Below are 20,108 nucleotides of genomic sequence, written 5' to 3'. Positions count from 1 at the left end.
ATTCTGACTTTCCGTCAGCGTACATGCCACATCGGGAAAATTATAGGGGAGCCATAACCATAGTAGCCAATAGTGATAATCGCGTTATCAGTAATGGATCAGCCGATATTCAGGGAAATGGGGAAAACCAAGGGGAAGTAACTAGTTCTCTACTTCAAGAAGACAAGAATTATCGTGGTAACTTGATTTTCATATACAAGTAATAGACGGGCAATAATATCTCAACCTTTAAATTCATGTCACATTTTTAGAATAGAAAATCAAAAACATTTGGCATTTCTGGAGAAAATTAAGAAGCGCGTCAGAAAAGGTTATTTTTTCTGCTAGTTTTGTAAACAATTTCATCCAGTAATTACCATGAGGACAGAGCATCCAAACTGTATGTCATCAATATGTTAAAGTATAGTCCTTGGGGTCATATATATGCTAGGGCATGCTGACTCTTTCTAGTGCAATCTTAATGTCGACGTACTGCTTATATTAAAGTGCTTACAAGAAACTTAAGTATTTGACCGTAGCGAACAAAATAAAATTGTGTTCCTACAATTGTTTAATAACATCCGGTCTGTTCAATAAACTAGATTTATTTCAAAATTCCATTAGGTTTTGAAGTCTATATTATTTACAGTGTCTTAAAACTTCGAATGAAAATTGTCTGCCTCATTTTATGATGGTTAGGAAATGCAAAACAAAATATTGACAATACGGAGGAAAGTCCGTTTAAGAAATGATTTTTTTTATTCCATCACCAAAGTAGTTACATATTTAAAATCAAACACACACTATTAACACAAGAAATGAAAAAAAACTATAAACCCAAAGCGATAACTAAAAGGCAACCAAAACATGTGCGTGTTGTAGTATGGCACTGTGTATCGCTCGTTCATGATATGTTGTCGTGTGACCTTGTGTATCGCTCATTCAGGATATGTTGTCGAGTGACGTTGTGTGTCGCTCCTTTAATGTATGCATTCGTGTGGCGATCATTGTTAAAATGCCGGCGGCTGCGCTCGCCTCTTTTCTGAATGTCTGAAATAGTTTTTAAATACAACAGAAACGTATAAACAAGATGAAGACTCACGGCAATGTCACTAATGATCGTGAAATGGCGGTTAACTTAAAATTGTCCCATTTATGACATTTTGTTTTATTTAAGGAATGAATTGCGGGGTTGATGTCCCTATCGGGGTATGAACGCAATTGGGTTGGTCAATGTGTGTGGAGTCCGAAGGACTCCACGCGTACTTTGACCAACCAAATTGCGTCCATATCCCCGATAATGACATCAACCCCGCAATTCATTCCTTATATTTACCCAAATAGTTTATTATTTCATTCAAGAATTGTTAAACAAATACTTCATTTCATTTAAGAAAACCTTTCAGTAATCCGTTCTTACCCATTCTGTTAATAGAAAGACCCGACTATAACCGGAAACATTTTTTTCAAATGACGTCACAATAACGCGGGAAAAGATCAACCACTTGAAATCACTTTAAAACGTAAAAATTGAAACACTTCTGGCATCTATATATTTAAAATATAATAAACTAACACTTTCTAAAATGTTGATCTATATTTTACGGGACCTGCTGACACAATACAACCAATAACAAGATCAATAGCTTTCATGTATATTGTTATGCAATGAATTACGATATGAACATATCCGAAGATGTTGCGTTCATCGATTGATGAACGCAATTGCCGCAGGGCAGTTCATTTAAGGAATTGAAGTTGAGGTGTAAATATATATATGTGTAAAGTATCTTGTCTTTTGTCACAATGCAAGTGTCTCTGGGCAGATATAATACGGCCACTCTCATAAAAGGTCCTGATATAATATCAAATGACAAGTTAGTTATTTAACTTAGGAAGATGATTTAAGATAGGAAAATACTTAAGATGTTTATAATATACGGTCTATTATGTGGCCGTTCTTGATGCGTATGTATAAACACAGGGATGGAAAGTACAGTAATACTGTTGTGCTAGTTAGTGTATAATGAGGCCGTAATTTCATCTAGAGCAATTTGCAGATTGCCCTACTGAGCAGGCCTGCCTACCTGATCATGTTTGACATTTATCATAGGCATATTTTGTTTCTACCAACGTTCACTGTGTTTTTGCCATCCCCCTGAGCTTAAGCCAAATGTACATGACACATTGAAACTTGAATTATTTATTAACTCAAGAATATATTACTTTTTGTGTTAAAAAATACAATAACATGGGGAACATTAATTCAAATAAATTCAACGTTACATTGATATCAGAATACCTAACCTTTTTCCTTTCCTACTCCTATCTTTTCTTTTTTATAAACGAATTAGTTCCGTTAAGATTACGTTCTCCTTCAGTAAAAACAAATTTGTTTGTAATAGCACAATTAGTATGAAAAAATATGTATAGTTTTCGAGGAACAAAGACATTCTATATTATTGTATTAGAAATGCTATATCAGACATACTTTATTCTTCGAGAGAAGACGTTTTCAAATATTTTTGTTTAACTTCCACTTTATAAAATAGTTATGTATACAATGAACTCTTTCAACATCCCTCGTCGATCCAATAAGTGCTGATAAAGTTCAGAAGTACGCATCTTTCACTGTACCCTTGGTAACAAAATGGGGGTCCCATACGTATGAATCTAAATCGAACTTTATTTCGTTTTATAATTGCAGCAAATGCAGTAACAAATTCTTAAACTATAAATCACTCCGCACCTTCCATTGAACACAACAAGAATTTCAAACTTTTGGCAAACATATTGAGTGCCCTATATGTTGTCATCGTTCACAATAAATGTTAAGTGATGTGGTCAGCTGTCGAAATTTGCACGACTTCGCCAACTAAAAAGTGAAGAAGACTGTATGGGAGATTTTATTAACTTCTACTAAAACCTTTCAACTCAAACCAAGTTTCCCCTGAAACTGTCGTTGGTTCAAGTAACAGAAATGACAAAATCAGACAATGCATTTCACCTATTAGAAAAAAAAAACTATGAGAAAACATTTTACGGAAATATATTCAAAACAACATTTAACATAGACTGAAAATCAGATTATTGTGGTTTAATCTGTGTAACAGTTAAATGTATTGACATGTGAGTTTAGATTGTGGTCACCACGTCTGACAAGTGGTTTTATTCCAGAAACTCCGGTTTCACTCACAGCACAATGCCACAATATCGCGTCACATTTTGCCAAGAGTGACTTATATAATGGTGCATTCACAATTTTCGCACTTAATAAAAGTACAAACTATCTAAAACTGACGTATTAAATGAATGAAGAAACACTTAATAGTTTCTTATTTGTCATGTGCGTACATCCATTTTTTAATCGAAGTGCACGCATCTCAAAAACGAGTATATACGTCAGCAGAACGAAACATTACTTCCAACTTCTCCACAAGTGTATTGTAGATACTTGATAAACTTAACTTTGCAAATTGATCCAGTTTATCTTTTTTTTTTCATGAACACCTTTTTTACAAAAAAACATTCCAAGAAAAAAACCGTTCGAATATTTTTTACTTTTTTACTTGTTCTCATTCTATGCAAATGCTATTCATTATTTTGACCATGTAACTGATATATATATATATATATATATATATATATATATATATATATATATATATATATATATATATATATTGGTACATATAATATTGCATTTTGTCAAAAGACTATTATATACATATTCGGCAATTTACGATTATGTCTGTGGGTCTGTCGCTTAAAAGGAATTGTATCAAATTCGTAACTATGAGTCCAATATATGTTTATAATAAAATGTATTTAAATCTTGTAATAATATTTTGATTGTTTCGTGTATGCATATATACTAATTACTTATAAAACATATTATTTTCAGATCCTCTCATCGAACGCATGCTCATTTGTTTTTCTGTGTATACTAACGCCCCCAAATTACTTAATGCACATACCGGAAGAGACGCAATAACGTGTGTGCACGGGATTCGCTTCCTGAGTCTCACGTGGGTAATTATTGGCCACACCTATAGCTACGGAATACTCTCACAGGACGAGACATTTACAACAGGTAATACAAATAACATAATAATAATAATAATAATAATAAAAATAATAATAATAATAATAATAATAATAATAATAATAATAAGTTTACACAATCATTTCAAATGGGTTAGAAATAACATCAGGTAAATATTTGCTGTTTTATTTTAAAACATTAAAACTCACATGTTTAATATTTATAATAAGGCCTAAAAAAATATGTCTGTTTCGGGTAACCCGACCCTACCTATAAAAATGCGCCGACCCTAACTATTTTTTTTCGTTTCTGAGCAAAAAAAAAATCGTTAGCGAAAAGAGAGTTACGAAGGGCGGATAAATGCAGATTTTAATCAGAATTATTGTTTATATGATAAAACAAAGTCAGGCAATGACAGTAATGTAGGAAATACTGCCATGTGCAAGAAAACACTCTGAACTTACGACAGATTTTGAAAAAAAAAAAAATCCCTACCTACCCTACCTAGAAATTTTGGGAAGGTTACCCTAAACAAACAATTTTTTTTTGGCCTAATTACCCTGTTATCTGCTCGAAGGTAATGGTCACGCTAGTCGTCTCGCTGTTGCCGTCAACGGCCTCGTCATCTGTATCAAACTAGCACCTGCTTCAATATTATGTAAAAAATAATGCCCATTTATTTAGTACGAATGACCGTTGGCCTCCCCTTGCTACGATTGACGCCCATCTAAGGTTTGTGGGGGTACGAGGGGGGAGGGGGTTGTTGCTCTTATTGAAAGAGATTTTGTTTTATCGTTAATCGCAACAATAATGCTTATATTTTGTAACTGTAATTGTAGTTTTAAAAAATTCCTTGCAATTGTGAAAGTATGATATATTACACTGTTTCTTCTCCCATTGAGTTTTGTTGTAAATTTCCATCACTAGCATTGCAATTATACCAGGTTGGGGACTGTTTCCTTTGTTTTCATCTTTAATTTATATGAACAATTATTAACTCCAAAATTAGCAGATTAACATGAAGACGGAATCTAACCGTTCAATGATTAGTGTGCGGATAAAATACAAAGCTTTACACTGATATCGCACGATAGATATTGAACGTTGTCATTGGCAACATGGTACAAATCAGTTACGTCGTCCACATATATCGTGTTTGAAATTAAACACTCGCGCTGAAGCGCAATTGTGCAGTGACTTACTTACATAGAGAAATTACCAAATGAACCATCCGACCATTTCTCCCACCTCAGATAAGTAGATCCAATAATTTAACCATGCTAGATATTCTTATCTTGCCCACGGGCGAAGATAAAATGCCCATATGGAACTCCTTTTACCACATTGTAATTACCTCCCTTGTTGAAGACTGGCGTCTGTAGCATCAAGGAAATCTTGTCTTATGGTAATATTAAGAACGCTAATTAACTATTTCTCGCTTCAAATGTCACCATAAAACAGTTTTCACACACCATTCAAGAAATAATGCTTCATTCCCCTTAGAACTATTTAAAAAGACCGATTTGACTATTTACATTGACTGGATCACTGCGCGTATATCCATGACAACGACATGCTATCGCATATCCATACGCAATTATTTTCACTAATCAAAAAAGAGTTCCAGCAAAAAATACATTTTTACTTAATTTTGTTTAACTGAGGTGGGAGAAAAAGCATCTTCCATGGCCGAGAGTGTAAGATATGTCCATCCCGACCCTCGCGCAGGGTGTTTTGCGGAAACTCGGTAAACCTCGTTTCCACAAAACACCCTACGCTCGGGTCGGAATGAACCTATCTTACACTCTAGGCCATGGAAGAAACTTATAATCTTACGACATTAACTCATTTTTGAAAATGATCATAAATGATCCTACTGTTGACATTTCTCTAGCATAAGTTCAGAACCTTTTCTTGTTCGGGACCCTGAAAAAAAGGTTTATATTTGATTTCAGACAATCTGCTAGACTTCGCTCCCATCTACGAAAGGTTCACCTTTCAAGCTGTAATTGGTGGTGGATTTGCTGTGGACACGTTCTTCGTGCTCAGGTTTGCATAATAGTATAACAATTATTTTGAGCGCTAAGGTAAACAGGGTTTGTTTCGGGTTCACGACTTTACCTAGACAAACACACGTACAGCATATCATTGGCAGATAAACAACTATTTTAAGGTATTCAATGTATTATTTCAGCTAGCCATTGGTTACAATTATAAATGTTTGATGCCTTATGACCCCTTATACATTTTGTCAAAATTGAAATAGTATTGCTTACTAATTACTTATTAATAATGTTGATGACAGAACAAATATGACCGAGATATTAGCAGTTTTCTTGTGTTCAGCTCTAATCGAACATGCAAAGGCTTCGTTTGCTATTGTTAAAACCCAATACAGCTTATATGTTATATCTGTTTAAGTATTATTTTACATTATTTTCATTTTTATTTTTCCAATTATAAACCCATTTAAATGATACAGTGTAAGCATGCATCCAAAAGTTACACAAGAAGACATAACCATACAAGCAATTGTGGTAATGCAAACCATTTCAACACATTTTAGACATCAGCTATGATAACCGATAATATCTATTACACAAGCAACGTTGGTCCGCCAAGAATTTTACTCATAATTGGTTTCACAGAACTGCAGTAGTGTTTTATTAACTTTTTTCAACGACTTTTCTTGTAAATACTGCTATTCCATATTATTAAAAACGGATTGCATCATAACAGTTCTATTTTCTGTTCACACGAATTTGGTAGTGAATCATAAATGTTGATATTTCAGCTGTGTTATGAAATCCTGTATATATTTCAGTGCATTCCTTGTGACCTGGCTCCAGCTGAAAGACATTGCAAAGCGAACGAAGAAATGCAGCATAGGTCATTTCATCATGTACTACTTCCATCGGTTTTGGAGGTGAATCCTAGATTATGTAACTGATAATCTCCCTTTGTATGCATGTATATGCTATCAACAATTGTTTACTTATATCGTCAACGTCGTAAACCAAAATAAGAGCATCGTGGAGCGAACGTCATCGCTCCTCTGTTTGTTGTCGTAGCTTCCATCGAAAAGGGAAACAGCTTAATAATTATTAATACAAGAGTTTAGGGCTTTGCTATACACGTTTGTATTGCCACTGGCAACGTATGTTCCATATTCCATTTGAACAACTGGAAAAGGTTTTGAGTTATGTCCAAGACTTAAATTTTTTGAGAAACGACATCGACGAGGACACAAACACAGACACACAACTCTTTGTTTATTTTTCTTCGAAAAACAGACAAACTTTCAATATATTTCGCCAAAACGATTCATCTTTGTTTAAATTGACTATTTCCTGTTTCATTTATAAGGAAGGAATTGGTTCTGCTCTATGTATACGTTTCATATTAACTAAAGAATCGTATGGTTTTGACTGGGGTTGTCACTGTGTATTCCATTTAATGTATTGCTAACAATCCTTAGAACGTAAGATTACACACATGTTTACCTTTGTTGCAATACATGAATGACGACCAATGTATGAGAAATACAAGAACTAGAGGACCCTTAATTTGCCTGAGATATGGTAAACCTAAAAGCGAAGAATACACCAGAACCCACCGGGATGACATTCAACGGTTGTTTAATAATATGTTTTATCCGATAAGTGGTATTGCAACGTGTCATGTCAACAAGGTGATGCATGTCCTTTTAGAACAAAATAAGTGTCTTGATTTGTTTGACAAGTGCTCACAACAGGGAAAAAATAAGCAATAAAGACACTCTTTGTAGTTCTTTTGCTGAAATAATCTTCTTCTGTATGGGCTCTTGTGATTTGGTTGACGTAATTTAATCTTGGAAGGCCTGGCAAAGACGGCTAGATATGCTTTCTACGAATTAACTTGGGTTATGCCGTTACTTGACTTTGCAATTTCGAGGTTTTGTACGTGGTAGTTGTCCTTAAATAATATGGCGTGCTACTTCTGACTCGGACAAATTCCAGTCATTTACGAGATCAATCTTCTTGTTCAGATTGGATGAATTAAGTAAATTGGCACTCACTCACTTAATTGGTTCAAAATAAGAAACAGTGCATGATATGGAAACAAATGATTGCATCAATTGTGTATTTCATAGGGATGCAAACGAATATTCGAAAATTCAAATATTCGATCGAATGTTTGATATTCGAATGTGAAAATCGGTATTCGAATATTTGATGTTGTTTTTTTATTTGATAAATAAAACCATAAACCATTTGCCATTTCTTAAGTATAAATATTTTATACAAAATATGTGTACGTATTTTTGATACAAGATATTTGTAACAGATACAACCCTTTTACCGTTAATGCTCATATTAGCAATGTTACTATAAAATGAAAATGTGCTTTTATGAGTCTCACGCCACGGGTTCGTATTCAGAAGCATCCTAAATCTGAGTTTGAATCACAGAAATGCTATGTTATTAACTGTAAAAAAACGTTTGCAGCAATTATTACCAGTCCAGCGCTTCAAATTGCAATGAAATAAGATGTGTGGTTTCGAGTCTTCAGCCCAAACTCATACTGATTGCGCTTGTGAATGTGGGAATTGATATTAACATTTCCAAACACAGGTTAACACCACTGTACATGCTGGTGTTAATGGCGTTTGCCTGCCTGTACCAATACCTGGGATCAGGACCTTTTTGGCCCAGCAAGATCTGGGACGCTGAGCATTGCAAGACAAATTGGTGGACCAACCTGCTTTATGTCAACAATGTTGTAGGCACAAACGCGCAGGTATATGATAATAGGTTTTTCTTTTAAAATATTGGGTCTTAAACTTCTCTATTATATGTGTATCATGCCATTGGTTGACATCAGGTTTTCGAATCACTACATTGTTCTAAAAGCTTGGCTTATAATGTTTGTAGTGTGGTAACTATTCCTATTTACACGTGATTCCTACTTTGCTCAGAGAGGGAATCGTTGTTGATTTTCTAAATTGCAACTTATAAGGTGAAAAATAATAATGAGAATCTCACGTATCCACCATGTTTGATATAGAAAAACGAAACAATGCTACAAATCGTTTAACAAACATAATAATTATGTGTCTTTATGGTATCTCCTTGAAAGTTTATGAAATATATTCAAAGAACAAATAACAATACTATTGGATTAATGTATCTACCTTGATTGGAAGTTCATGAATCTACTTTGTTTGGAAGTTCATGGATCTACATTTTGGAAGATCTATTTTTGCTTCAGTGTATGGCTTGGTCATGGTATCTTGCAGTCGATATGCAGTTTTATGTCATCACCCCAATATTCTTGGCTCTCATGTACTGGTAAGCTCAACAAGAAGACAACAATTTAAATAGTTCAATCCAGTTATATTATATTTTACACTTCCGGCTTACGTCATACAATAGGACCAATTTCTGCTTGTTGTTGTACACTATTCTTAATTGAAAAAGATTTAAAAATCGAAGGACCAATATAACGGTTCTATGATGCAACTTTATAAATAAAGACCAGTTAAAATAATATTTCTAGATTTTAAAAACACATTCGATACGGTAGAATGATCGTTCATGATATTTGTTTAAAGAAATTTCGTTTTATTTTTTTAAACAATGGGTGAATATGATCTATAACATTATGAGTTACGAGCTATGGATGGAATCGTTGTAACACTCACTGTTGAGGCGGTATTCAAAGAAACATAAGATGGGTCGTTATACCTGGAGGAGGGGTATACTGCATTTCAAATACTGTTCCTGACCTTGTTCTGTTAACAGGAACGTGGTAGCTGGAATAGGGGCCACGGTGGCACTTTTAGCAACTTGTGTTGGCATCACTTACTGGAAGGAACACGAGGTCCATTGAACTTTTTTTACGTAAGATTTACTAGAAGAACTTGCCATGGACTACTTATTGCTCTTCCTATGAAGCGTGATCAGCCTTTATAACTGTCCTCAGTCTTTCATTGCACTTGCAAATAAAAACCATAACTTTGAAAATGTTTTAAATTAAGCAAATTATTGTTTAGGACATATACGTTTGACCATTTCACAATTTACTCTACTATTAGCTATTGGGCTTCCGAAATACATGTATATTGTTCCGATTATTTTCATTACCATTTAAACAAATAAAATGTCTATTGAAGCTCAATGTTATAGTTATTTAGTATTGTTAATTGTCATTTGAATAATAATTATCATAAACACATCATAGCATACGTCTTTAACCAACAGTATGCATTCGGACGGTGGTGCTTACTGGAAGGATGTATACACAGTCCCCTGGTGTCGATTTGGATGTTGGGGTTTAGGTATGCTTCTAGGTTTCATCATCTACAAGCGAGGAAACAAGCCGATACAGAGCAAGGTAAAAACGTCGCTGTGCGTTGCAAATGGAGCCGTACCAAATTGTTTGTATGTTTGGCGTCAAACCGTCGTACTAAAAACTATTTAGCTATCCTGAAAAAACTAACGAACCCCCGAAAAAAACGAATACTAAATGAGTGATATTCTATAAAGTATGGACACCAGAGCCCGGTTAGTCCACCCTGGACCATGCCCAATTGTGAGATAGGTTTCCATTGCAAAATGAGTTCAAATAACACTTGTAACTAAGTGTTTGGGTCATGGGAATCACACTCAATGCATCATTTCCTGATATCAAATGCATAGAATATTTCTACAAAGTATGAAGCATGTTCTCTTCATTTGTGTTCTGTACTTGGAATTATAGCAAGAGGAAATGAAAATCATTCTGCATGATCGTTGATCGTATGAATTGTGTTGGGTTTTTTTCGATCGGGAAGCCCTAAACCTTTCCGTCCGCGGAGGCTAAACATAGAAACGACTTGGTATGGCCTGATTTATTAACCAATAATAAAACGGAAACTACAAGAACAAGCCCAGTAAAACCTTTTCTTCTAAGTTTATTCTGTATTATCCAAATATTAAGTATATGTCAATGACATTTGTCGGAAACTTGCAACTTTTACTTTGCAAGGGTTATTTTGATAGATTTCTGAGCCTAAACTAAGTTTTGATATGGCGGTTACCTAAAAAAGTATTGATAACGATATTTCAATGTGTATGTTGTCTGTGCTGGTATTCTTTTAATGCTGAATGTCTCTCTTTTAGCGCCGTAAAACAACAATTAAATTAGTTAAACTGTTGACCACTGAGACTCCATAGTTTCCATTTCATTACTTGATTGTATGATTGGTTTGATAGACACCTGCAAATTGTTTTCGCCATAATATGAAACATAATCAGAACAAATACAGTTAAGCAAGTATGGTAACATAACGATGGCATCAAGATTATAGATCTATACATTAATTTTATGTTCTGTTGTTTCCGAAGTAACGGACAACCTGGCTATACTTTGTATGGAAATAATAACAACACATGTTTGAATTGAAATAAGGGCATTTATTCTATACTGCCGTATTTTAAGTTATTTTCCATATCTGGACAGCTAATAAACCGCCTATCTGGACAGCTGATAAACCGCCCATAAAAACAATGTAAGAACTAATATAAAACAAAAGGAATAAGAAATTATATAATCAAAAAGGTGAGCCAATGTCTTACGCTGTAGGAGAGGAGGGGAGAAGAGTGGTTTACATGATTTAAGACGCTAAGACAATTGGCTCTGACGTCATTGGTCTAAATATACATAATAATAAATAAATAAATAAATAAATAAATAAATAAATAAATAAATAAATAAATAAATAAATAAATAAATAAATAAATAAATAAAATAAATAAATTAATAAATTAATTAATTAATTAATTAATAATGGCAACCAAAGACATAAATACTTTTATATGTTTATAAAATTCATAAAAACTACTTATTGTTGGTTGTACAATTAAATCTATTTCTTTCCAATAGCTGGTATTGTTCGGAGGGTGGTTAGTGGCTACAGCAACTGGACTGGCAATAATCTACTCCCCGTATAGTGATAACAGAGATGGCGACGGAAAGTGGTCACCTGTTCAGAGAGGGCTATATGAGAGTTTAGGTCGTCCGGCGTGGGGTGTTTGTGTAGCCTGGGTGATCTTTGCGTGTCATACAGGATGCGGAGGTACAGTGTATAGCTTTTGGGCATGATTATTACACGTCTATTCGCCTGTTATCAGATTAAAGTTTTAATACATTTTACTTAAATATACATGTACTATACTTTTCGTTCGCTTTAGCGGTAGAATTGTTAAATATGTTTTTTTTTTTCATTGGACACTTTTAAAACTTTTCCCATCTAAGAAGAATAATAATTTTAAACTAAAAATATCAAGGTGTTGACAGACGGTCTTCTAAGTTCGTGAATTAATAGCTGTTCAGATACTTTACTAAGCGTGACATTGATAATGAAGATGAATACATTAACTTCTATGTAAGTATTGCACACAGGGAACAATGAACAGCCTGTATTCGTGGTTGAGTACCTTTTCCCTGTGTCGACTGGCCTATAACGTCCAAACAGTATAAATTATGGTCTTGTATTTGCATTGATGTGCCATATCTATCGTTAACGGCCTGCTTTCGTGGTCAAGTACCATCCCTATGTCTCATTGACAAACTGTGTGTCTGGTTCTCCTCATCTTTTGATGTTCAACTTGTTACGACCATAAGTAATGGAAATTTATATATTCAGGAAATATCCTGGGCCGGTATTCATCATATCATTTTCAGTCATTTCCTAACATAAGTCATAAAACCTATTGTCAACATAAAAAGTATATTAAAATAATTTACAAGTAAGGTTAAAATAAAGTCAATAAAAGAAGCCTTTTCATAAACTATTATTAAGAAATTATATAATTTGACTAAAGTAACGGAAATGACTTCCTTAAACGTCTTAGTGTTTCTTAACAAATTTTCTATTTGTACCAATTCAAGTCATTGATGAAAATAAAAGAAAATGTTTCAGTGTCGGAACAAATCGTTATCCTCTATGTAATTTGCAAATTATGTTAGCAGCTTGCTCTCATTATTGGGTAGTGCCGCCCTATTTCAACATACCTCCGGATCCTTTGCATAATATATTATAGTCTAAACCAGAAACTAATCTTTTGTTTGTTTAATAATAATAATAATAATAATAATAATAATAATAATAATAATAATAATAATAACTTTATTTAAAGAAGGTAACACATTAAGACATAGGCATCATATTATGAAAAACATAACACACGTCTTATTTACAATGCGGCCTTCTGAAAGAACACGCACGCACGCACTCACGCACGCACGCACGCACGCACGCACACACACACACACACACACACACACACACACTAAATAAGATGTGATGCAAATAATACTCAAACCATAAATGAGAAAACACATTTTGAACAGTACCGCAATTGAACAATTTCCTTACTCGATGATCTCCTTGCTTTTGTGGCCGTGTATCTTGCTATTGACTCTGCTGAGCTTCGCAGCATATCCTTCCCACTCAATATGTGTAATAGATCTACAGTATAATAATAACGCTCAATCGTATTATAAATGTTATGAATAGCCTAATCGAAATTTCGGGGTCATGAACCACATGTCTCGGATGATCTATGGGGGGGGGGCTGTCTTTTCCGCCCATCGAAATAATACAGTCTTAACTGGTCATTAACAATTTGTGTCAGGAAATTATGCATAACCCCTGTTTTGACCACGGCTTCCGTTTGTCCATCCCATCTGTATAATGCTTTAGTTTTGCTTCAAGAAACCAAAAACATACAGTTAACTCTAATGGTCAGATAGCTCAATTTTGTTCGACTAACCTCATCTGCCCATCGTTATAAATCAGTCCACACCTGTTTAAGGCTTTTGTGGAAAAAAACGTGATCAGGTATAATCCCCTTGGCCACACTGATCTACGTATATGTTCATGTTCATCCTATCTATATTATAATTCACTGTTGTTGCAGGAATTGTGAACAGTTTGCTGTCATGGTCGGGTATCGTCCCTTTGTCTCGACTGACCTACGCAGCCTATCTTGTTCATCCTATCTGTATGAAGGTCTACTTCTACTCCAGGAGAGTCATATTCCACGTTAACGACTACAGTATGGTCAGTATACAATTTATATCCGTTCATTTTATTTATGTATGACGTTATGTTTATTTCCTTAATTTTAAACCCAATTAATGAATTATCTGAATATCGGTTAAGCCTTTCAAAATAGTTACTGCTCCAACAACCCAATTTATTAATATTAGATTACGATATCAATGGTAGTGGGTGAAGTAACTTCTTCGTACAATGTTGTCAAGGACAACGTTCAATAAATAGCGTGCGTATAAGTGAGCAGCGTTGTTAATTATCAGTACGATATTTATGGCATTGTTTTGCTCTGTGTACTTATTATCGTTCCGATAAAGGCGCCAATGTGAAAACACCATTTAGTACAAAGCAATCATATTTACGATATGACCACCATTTTCCATCAAATACAGCCTCGGATGTGTATGGACAGTTTAAAATGCATTTACATTTAACAACGCTGCAAGCAGGCCGCGTAGTAATTTTATTTATGCAATCAGGCCTAAGGACTTTACTCTGAGAGACCTCAATCGATTTAAACTTCATTATTCAAATTCAATGTGAAAAGGCTTCAATCAATTTATAATTAATTTTACGAACTACTTCAAACAATGCACGGGTATACATCCGCGGTTGTTTTTTTAATGGAAAATGGCCGAGGTGTCCCAATTTTCATCAATTTAGAGACGAGCCTTATATAAACGCTTACACTTCTGTATTTAAACTTATGCATTTTATACAATTGTTAGACAGACAATTAACCATATGAGCACACAGGATAAATGTCTTAACACGATTTGTTTGAATAAAATGTCTCAGTGATGTGATTACCATCTTTTTCAGCTTTATCTATTCTTCGGCCATTTCTGCATCACATACATGGTGTCGTTCGTCGTGTCGTTGGCCTTCGAGGCTCCAGCAATTGCATTAGAAAAAGTTTTGTTCAGTAGAGGAAAACGTCACTAGCGCAACCACCAATTTACGCAAAACACTACTTTTACGGTTACCTGTACATGTGGACTACTTTTCGACCGCAACGTTATCAATATATGCGTGCATCATACATGTTTAAAATGGCAATAGGAAATTTAACGTATGCGAATTCCAACCAGCCTACAACATACTAGTTTCAAGTGAAATTACGCAAACAACTTTTGTTCAGAGGTGGAAAACATCACTAGCGCAATCATCAATTTACGCAAAGCACACTTAACGGTTAACTGTACGTGTGGACTACTTTTTGTGGACCACGTCATCAATATATGCGTGCATTGTACATGTTTAGAAAGTTAATAAGGAGTGGAATGGGACGAATGCGAATACCAGCCAGCCTACATCATACTTAGTTTCAACTATTTGTACATAGACGTGTAAACTTATCTGCAACTTGTACATGGACGTGTAGACTTATCTGCAACGTGTACATGGACGTGTAGACTTATCTGCAACGTGTACATGGACGTGTAGACTTATCTGCAACTTGTACATGGACGTGTAGACTTATCTGCAACTTGTACGTGGACGTGTAGACTTCTCTGCAACGTGTACATGGACGTGTAACTTATCTGCAATGTGTACATGGACGCGTTAACTTATCTGCAAGTTTTACGCGGACGTGTTAACTTATCTGCATCTTGTACATGGATGCGTTAACTGATCTGCAACTTGTCATGGACGTGTTAACCTATATGCAACTTGTACATGGACGTGTAAACTTATCTGCAACTTGAACATGGACGTGTAAACTTATCTGCAACTTGTACATGGACGTGTAAACTTATCTGCAACTTGTACATGGACGTGTAAACTTATCTGCAACTTGTACATGGACGTGTAAACTTATCTGCAACTTGTACATGGACGTGTAAACTTATCTGCAACTTGTACATGGACGTGTAAACTTATCTGCAACTTGTACATGGACGTGTAAACTTATCTGCAACTTGTACATAGACTTGGAAACTCATCTGCAACTTGTACATTGACGCCTGAACTTACCTGCAATTTGTACATGGACGTGTGAACTTATCTGCAACTTGTACATAGAAGTGTAAACTCATCTGCAACTTGTACATTGACGCCTGAACTTACCTGCAACGTGTGAACTTATCTGCAACGTGTACATGGACGTGTGAACTTATCTGAAACGTGTACATGGGCGTGTAATCTTATTTGCAACTAGTACATGGACATGTAAACTTATCTGCAACTTGTTCATGGATGTGTAAACTTATCTGCAACTTGTACATGGTCGTGTAAACTTATCTGCAACTAGTACATGGACAAGTAAACTTATCTGCAACTTGTACATGGTTACTACACGTATGCGTACAAGTCAAGTGTCGCTCATTGTGTCGCGAAGGTTTCATGGAAAATCAGCTGTTGAAGGGAGGAAATTGTAACTATCACAAATCAATGTGGTTCTGTGCATTAGCAGTTCCTGTTTCATGTCATTGGCATTCAAAACGTGGGTCCGGGCTACTGCCTGTTGTACTCCTGAAGACATAGCTTCTGGTACTGCAGTAAAACGGGGGTTTGGGTAATCTTAGTGCCAATGTTTTTTGTTAATATTGCATGACTATGTTTCAACTTCAACACTCAAAATTAGTACATTCAAACAACATCTATCAGCAAAATGGTACGAAATCCTGTTAGGTATGTTTGCTATGGACAGAAACATTCCCGAGTGTAAAAAAGACGCGCGGAGCTAAACATGATATCCCGTGTCCTTTTCCTGCATTTGTATTTATAATACTCTTCACAGGCCAATGGCCATACAATTAATTGATAAATACGCACAAAATACGCACACAGTTGAATATTCAATAGCTTTTCGGACTTTTGATAGCATAGTAACATTGTAAGAATAAGCGTTTATGTAATAAAAGGTGTTAGTATGTACTTACAAAACTAAATGGTTTGATGCTACGCAATCGCATAGCATTTTTTGTGTAAATACATTATACAATCTTTAATATGTTTAGTGGTCTGCATTGTATTGCGTAAGCTACCTACTTAATTTTCCAGCCACTGCTTTTATATATTGATTCATCTTATTTTAATCAATAACGTCTGACTGCTGCTTTTCTGGAAAGCTTCAGAAATATTGCCTTCTCATATGACAAAATTAAATGTTGGCCACTAAATATACTTATTGTGCATTGTTGTTTTATTTATATAAATGTTTTCAATTGGACATTGCTTTTTTAGTGCAATAATATATGTTTGTTTGATACAAAATATTATTGCAATATTACTCTTTACTTTATACATTGGTTTATGTTTCTGTTTAAGTTTGTGGTAGCGGTGCCTTCGTTTTATGCTCTTGATAAATAAAGAAACAAAAAAAAGTTATTTTGTGCTTGTTCTGGTGGTGTGCTGGTACGGACGATGGGTCGTGTTGCTAATGGTTGTGTGTGGTTGTGATTAAAAGTGGTGGTGGAGATTGTATGTGTGGTGTTCGTAGTGGTGTCTTGGTGGTGATTGTGATGGTGGTGTCGTGGTAGTGGTAGTGGTGGTGGTTGTGGTGGTGGCGATAGTAATTTATTGGTGTTGGTAGTGGTGGTGGTGGTGGTGGTGGTGATGGTGCTGATGGTGGTGCGGTGGTTTCGTTGGAAGTGAAGTGATTTGATCATCCTTTTGCTGATGGTGGTAGAGGGTTTGTGCGGTCTGATGAATGAATGAGATATATGATAAAAATAACCATTTCGCTCCTTAGGTATGTAACCATGATAAATGTCACCATAACGTTAAACAATCGAGTGAAGTAAATAACGAGGGACAAATAGGGTTGGGGGGACCGGGTTCAGTGCGCGTCACATTGGTTCAGTTGCAATGAATCCCCCTAAAGGGAGACTCAGAGACTCACCTTGGACTATCGTCCAAATCAAATTTAACAGGAATTAAAATAAACTTTCTTCATCTCGCGAAGTAAACTGTATTTGCGTTACTAACTAGAGTAAGACGAAATTGAAATATAAATTAGCAAAATGCTCCATATAGGCGCTCTGTCGCAATACGGAATTGTGCTTTAGACACTGCCTCTGAAGTGTTTCTTGTACTTCGTCGTAGTTTACTGGCACTTCTGACTATGAACCAATTTTAAGCGGCTGCTTTTATTAACGCTTAGTTGAGCATTAAGAACCTTCAAGAGAGAGAGAGAGAGAGAGAGAGAAAGAGAAAGAGAGAGTGTGTGTGCGTGCGTGCGTGCGTGCGTGCGTGCGTGCGTGTGCATGCGAACGTGCGTGCGTGCGTGCGTGCGTGCGTGCGTGCGTGTGTGTGTCTTGAGCGGTATAAAAGCAACTAGACATTCCATTTACATGTAGTCATAGTTGTTCCTCAAGTTAAATGCTAGATCAGGGTTAGTAAGTTTAATAAGTTTATCTGCATCTGATGGGTCACACCTTCAATGCCGTTTTATCATCACACCAACAACCAGAACAAATGGTTGTTCTCTGATTTTACGACGCCACGGAACTATTCATCGGCGTAGTTAGAGTGTAAGTTTTGTACTTATCCACCACATAAGTATTATTATCACTTCTTTATCTCTTGAGTTCATAATTGTTTGCCGGCGCCATATAACAGCTACATTATATAATGGCTTGACACATTTTTTTAAACTAAATTTTGAAGTCAAAGGATAGAATTTTACCCGAATTGTTTCGCCAAAAGAGAACTTCTGGATCCAAAATGCCGTGAAACCTACGATGAACGACATTTACGACATCTGTGGTCCCACAGCTAGGAAGAACAGAATTTTAATCTAATCCAAGCAATTAAAGAAATCAAAATGATTTACCATGCTTCAACTTTAAACATCATCACACTCGTTCTTGTTAGTCAACAAGCTATGTTTTTTTTCGTATTATGTGTAGGTTCGTGTTTGCTCTCCACATAAATAATTTCTCGAGCCCAGTTAAGTAGATCCAAATATTTGGCCATGCTGGATATCCTTATCCTACCCTCGGGCAAAGATAAAAAGTATCCGTATGGAACTTCTTTTTTTTCGCTACGCGCAAAAGAGGTCCAGAGAAAAAAATTAATATTATATTTTGTCTCCGAAGTGACAGAACGCATTTACCATGGCCGCTCGTGTAAGATATGTTCATCCCAACCCTCGTGCAGGGTGTTCAGTGGAGACTCGGTAATCTTCGTTTCCGAAAAAAACCTACGCTCGAGTTGGGATGAAACTATCTTACTCTCTCTGCCATGGAAGATACTTACAGTCATGGCTACCGGGCTGATCCCTGATATTGAAATTTAAGTATCCGTTAAACAGACAGGTTTGCGATTTATCCAGACTTAAATTATGTTGTCAAAACAATATTTTAAAAAAAATGTAACAAACATGAACCATTTTGATTAAGTGTATTTCATGGATCGATGGATTAAGAGAATTTATTAACGATCACATGGAGCTTGGCCGTGCTATTTAAGACGCGAGCACATGAACTGAAACGTGTTCAGTTTCCAGTTGTTGTTCAACAGCTTGTTAGCATGTACGTCTCCTGCTGCCATCGATTCCTGTGTGAAGAAGACAGTTCGTCCGTTTTGTATTTTTCTGGAAAACATCAGGCTACATCAAAATAATTGATATTTCATGTCGTACACGTCTAAGTATTAACACAACACAGACATTCATGATCTATTAGTAGTGCTAGAGGTCATAACTGACTGGTTAAGTATATGCACAATAGTTGCCTGCTCATTTAAATCATTGCCAACTATGAAGAAAACAATACATTTTATTGTAAAATACATATTTATACGTAAAAGTTTGCATATGCATTTTACAAAAGTATGGCAGAGTCATTCGAAAAAACGTCTCTGATTGACACACGATTGACATCGATATTGAGATTATTGTTGCTTGGCTTTTTGCATTGCTCTCCTTTCCCATATTCGCTAATAGGGTGCTAACATGTATTGTTACCATGGCTATGGTGTGTATAATTCAGATATTCCTTATAGAAGACCTCAAAGCGTTTACTTCTTAACAAATTATCAGTTGGAGTCAAGTGT

General features: G+C 35.4%; 1 protein-coding gene across 2 annotated transcripts in view; it reads left to right on the top strand.

The window, feature by feature from the left end:
• LOC128246443 (O-acyltransferase like protein-like) overlaps positions 1 to 17,400 on the top strand; it is a 31,846-nt gene extending 14,446 nt beyond the window's left edge. The window contains exons 10-19 of one of the 2 annotated variants that reach the window (XM_052964656.1): positions 1 to 177; positions 3,884 to 4,072; positions 5,980 to 6,073; positions 6,849 to 6,950; positions 8,638 to 8,803; positions 9,275 to 9,354; positions 10,267 to 10,399; positions 11,930 to 12,122; positions 13,969 to 14,111; positions 14,928 to 17,400. In XM_052964656.1, the coding sequence (XP_052820616.1) occupies positions 1 to 177; positions 3,884 to 4,072; positions 5,980 to 6,073; positions 6,849 to 6,950; positions 8,638 to 8,803; positions 9,275 to 9,354; positions 10,267 to 10,399; positions 11,930 to 12,122; positions 13,969 to 14,111; positions 14,928 to 15,050 (1,400 nt within the window). In that variant the 3' untranslated portion in view covers positions 15,051 to 17,400. Of the gene's footprint in view, positions 178 to 3,883; positions 4,073 to 5,979; positions 6,074 to 6,848; positions 6,951 to 8,637; positions 8,804 to 9,274; positions 9,355 to 9,807; positions 9,907 to 10,266; positions 10,400 to 11,929; positions 12,123 to 13,968; positions 14,112 to 14,927 lie in introns of those variants that run through there. The other variant, XM_052964657.1, reaches the window with a different exon arrangement.
• The last annotated feature ends 2,708 nt before the right edge of the window (positions 17,401 to 20,108 follow it).

Source organism: Mya arenaria, chromosome 9, assembly GCF_026914265.1.
Source record: "Mya arenaria isolate MELC-2E11 chromosome 9, ASM2691426v1".
NCBI classification, from domain to species: Eukaryota; Metazoa; Mollusca; class Bivalvia; order Myida; family Myidae; genus Mya; species Mya arenaria.
The sequence above is the reverse complement of the archived record's forward strand: the minus strand, read 5'-3'. Positions and strand labels throughout refer to the sequence as shown.